The sequence below is a fragment of the Corvus brachyrhynchos genome, unplaced genomic scaffold (genome assembly GCF_000691975.1).
Source record: "Corvus brachyrhynchos isolate BGI_N302 unplaced genomic scaffold, ASM69197v1 scaffold787, whole genome shotgun sequence".
Taxonomy (NCBI): domain Eukaryota; kingdom Metazoa; phylum Chordata; class Aves; order Passeriformes; family Corvidae; genus Corvus; species Corvus brachyrhynchos.
The window spans coordinates 233,548-236,315 of NW_008239142.1; the positions used below are offsets into that span (position 1 = coordinate 233,548).

General features: G+C 54.1%; 1 protein-coding gene across 1 annotated transcript in view; it reads right to left on the minus strand.

Annotated features, from left to right (window-relative positions):
* GATAD2B (GATA zinc finger domain containing 2B) overlaps nucleotides 1–2,768 on the minus strand; it is a 17,469-nt gene that overhangs the window by 8,117 nt on the left and 6,584 nt on the right. The window contains 4 exon segments of the mRNA XM_017740046.1: nucleotides 23–35; nucleotides 1,535–1,666; nucleotides 1,761–1,892; nucleotides 2,091–2,220. Of these exon segments, the coding sequence (XP_017595535.1) occupies nucleotides 23–35; nucleotides 1,535–1,666; nucleotides 1,761–1,892; nucleotides 2,091–2,220 (407 nt within the window).

Consider the following 2,768-nt stretch of genomic DNA (forward strand, 5'->3'; position numbering starts at 1 on the left):
GCCGAGCTGGCGGCCGAGCGGATGACGCTGTGTCCCTGCCGGGAATCCACACGGAACCACAGGATAATCGCGGAATCACGGCATCAGGGAATAATCACGGGATCGTGGGATCAGGGAATCGGGGAATAATCACAGGATCATGGAATCATGGGATCGTGGGATCACGGAATCGGGGAATCGGGGAATCACGGAATCAGGGAATCAGGGAATCAGGGAATTATGGAATCACGGAATCATGGGACCATGGAATCATGGAATCACAGAACCAAGGACTCGTGGAATCATGGAATCATATGGGATCACGGAATCATGGAACCATGGAATCATGGGATCATGGAATCACAGAACCAAGGACTCGTGGAATCATGGAATCACAGAATCAGGGAATCATGGAACCGTGGAACCATGGAATCATGGGATCACGGAATCAGGGAACCATGGAATCATGGAATCAGGGAATCATGGAATCATGGAATCACAGAATCACGGAATCATGGAACCATGGAATCAGGGAATCACAGAATTATGGAATCACGGAATCAGGGAATCATGGAATCATGGGATCAAGGAATCATGGAATCATGGGATCATGGAATCATGGAATCATGGAATCACGGAACCATGGAATCACGGAATCACAGAACCATGGAATCATGGAATCATGGGATCATGGAATTATGGAAACATGGAATCATGGAATTATGGGATCATGGAATCACGGAACCATGGAATCATGGAACCATGGAATCACGGAATCATGGAATCAGGGAATCATGGAATTATGGAATCACAGAATCATGGAACCATGGAAGCAGGGAATCACGGACTCATGGAACCATGGAATCACGGAATCATGGGATCAAGGAATCAGGGAATCATGGAATCGGAATCAGGGAATCATGGAATCATGGAATCAGGGAATCACGGAATCACAGAATCATGGAACCAGGGAATCAGGGAATCACATCCCAGGAACCACCGGAGCGGCTCCGGGAGCAGCACGGAACAGCCCCGCAGTGCTGCGTGAGCTCCGGAACAAAATAACAGCAAAAGGAGGGAATCGAGGCAAACTGGGAGCTCTGATTCCACTGATTCCTGGAATTCCCTGCTTATCTGGAATCCCGGTTAATTCCTAAGCCCCAAATCCCTCGCTTTTTCCCCAAACTGGGTTGGATTTTGAAGGATTGTGGTCCTTTGCCCAGCTCAAGCTGACGCACCCCTATTTCCCACGGGATTGCTCCATGGTCAAGGAAAAGGGCAGGAATCCACGGAGCAAACGCTTCCAGAGGCTTTTCCCGTGGGAAAAGCAGGAAGGCTGCAGGCGTTGGAGAATTCCCACTCCAGCTGGGCCACCGGACATCCACAGAATCACGGAATACCCAGATCCACAAGGATCACCGAGCCTAATTCCTGACAAACCCAAAATCCAACCCCAAGCACCGGGAATTGGCGGGAATTCCTCAACCTCTTGGAAAAAGCCCCTCGGTTGAGTGGCTCATCCAACAGTTTTTCCAGGAAAAACGGGAAGGCTCACCTGTAATGTCCTTAAATTCTGCGGCTCCACCCCCTGAGCTCCGGGCCGGGAGGGAATCTTGGACAGGCCCTGCTGTCCCACATGGGCAGGAGAGGGCTGGACAATGGACGCGGCGTTCTGGACAACGGGAGTCTGGGAAGGAGAGGCGGGATGAGCGACCGGAGCGGGAATCCACGGACAGAGCCGTGCAGCCCTTCCCGTTATCCCGCCCGTCGCCGCCCTTCACCTTCTGCACCACGTTCTCCTTCTGGAGTTGGCTCTGGCGCAGCTTTTTCAGGAGCACCAGCCGGGCTTCCTCCAGCCGCAGCTCATCCCGGAGCTGCTTGATCAGCTGCTGCCGCTCCTCCAGGCTTTTTCCCTGGAAAACACCGGATTACCGGGAAGAACGTGAGGAAGGGAGCGGGAGGAAGCTGAATCCGAGCGGGAATTTCAACCACGGCTGCAAGAACCGGGCTGGCCGCAGCTGGGATTTGCTCAGAAACGCCTCAAATCCTTCACTGCCTCCCCGTTCCCCGCTCTCCGTGGCTTTCCCGGGATGGAATTCCCGTTCCCTCACCTTGAACATCTCCAGGTTGGCTGCCTTGAGCCGCTCCTCCATGCGGGAGCTGGAGCGGGGGCTGGAGGCCTCGTTGTCCGACAGGACGATGATGTCCGGGGACGGGGTCAGGCGGCCCCGGTCCTGGTCACTGCAGGGAGGAAAAGGAATCCCACTGAGCCGGGAATGTGGAATTTCGGGAGCCCCGCTGAGCCGGGAATGTGGGATTTGGGGATTTTGGGAGCAGGATCCCACTCGTTCCAGCACGGATCCAGAGCAGAGCGCGGCTCCCACGGACACCGGGAGGGAAGGACTCCCCTAATCCCCCATCCAGGTCTCTCTCCAGGGGTGCAAATTCCACCTGGGAATCAAGTGGGAATCAGGAGCGCATCCCGGATATCCCGGATATCCCAGCCTGGAATTCTCATCCTCACTGCGATGGAGAAGGGGCTGAGCCCCACCCCCGTTAATGCCACTGCTCCAAGCCTATCCCAACCCCAATCCATTGGAAAAGCTCATTCCATAAAGGAAAACTTGGCACGAATATCCAACTGATCCGTGACCAGGATCGGGAAACAAAAGGAGCAGCAGGGAAAAGAAAGAAACCAAGAATCAGTGGTGGAATCCAGCGGGATCCAGGCGGGATCATCCCAGGGAAGGAGAAGCCAAGAAAATCCCTGTGTTATCCTGGATTTCATT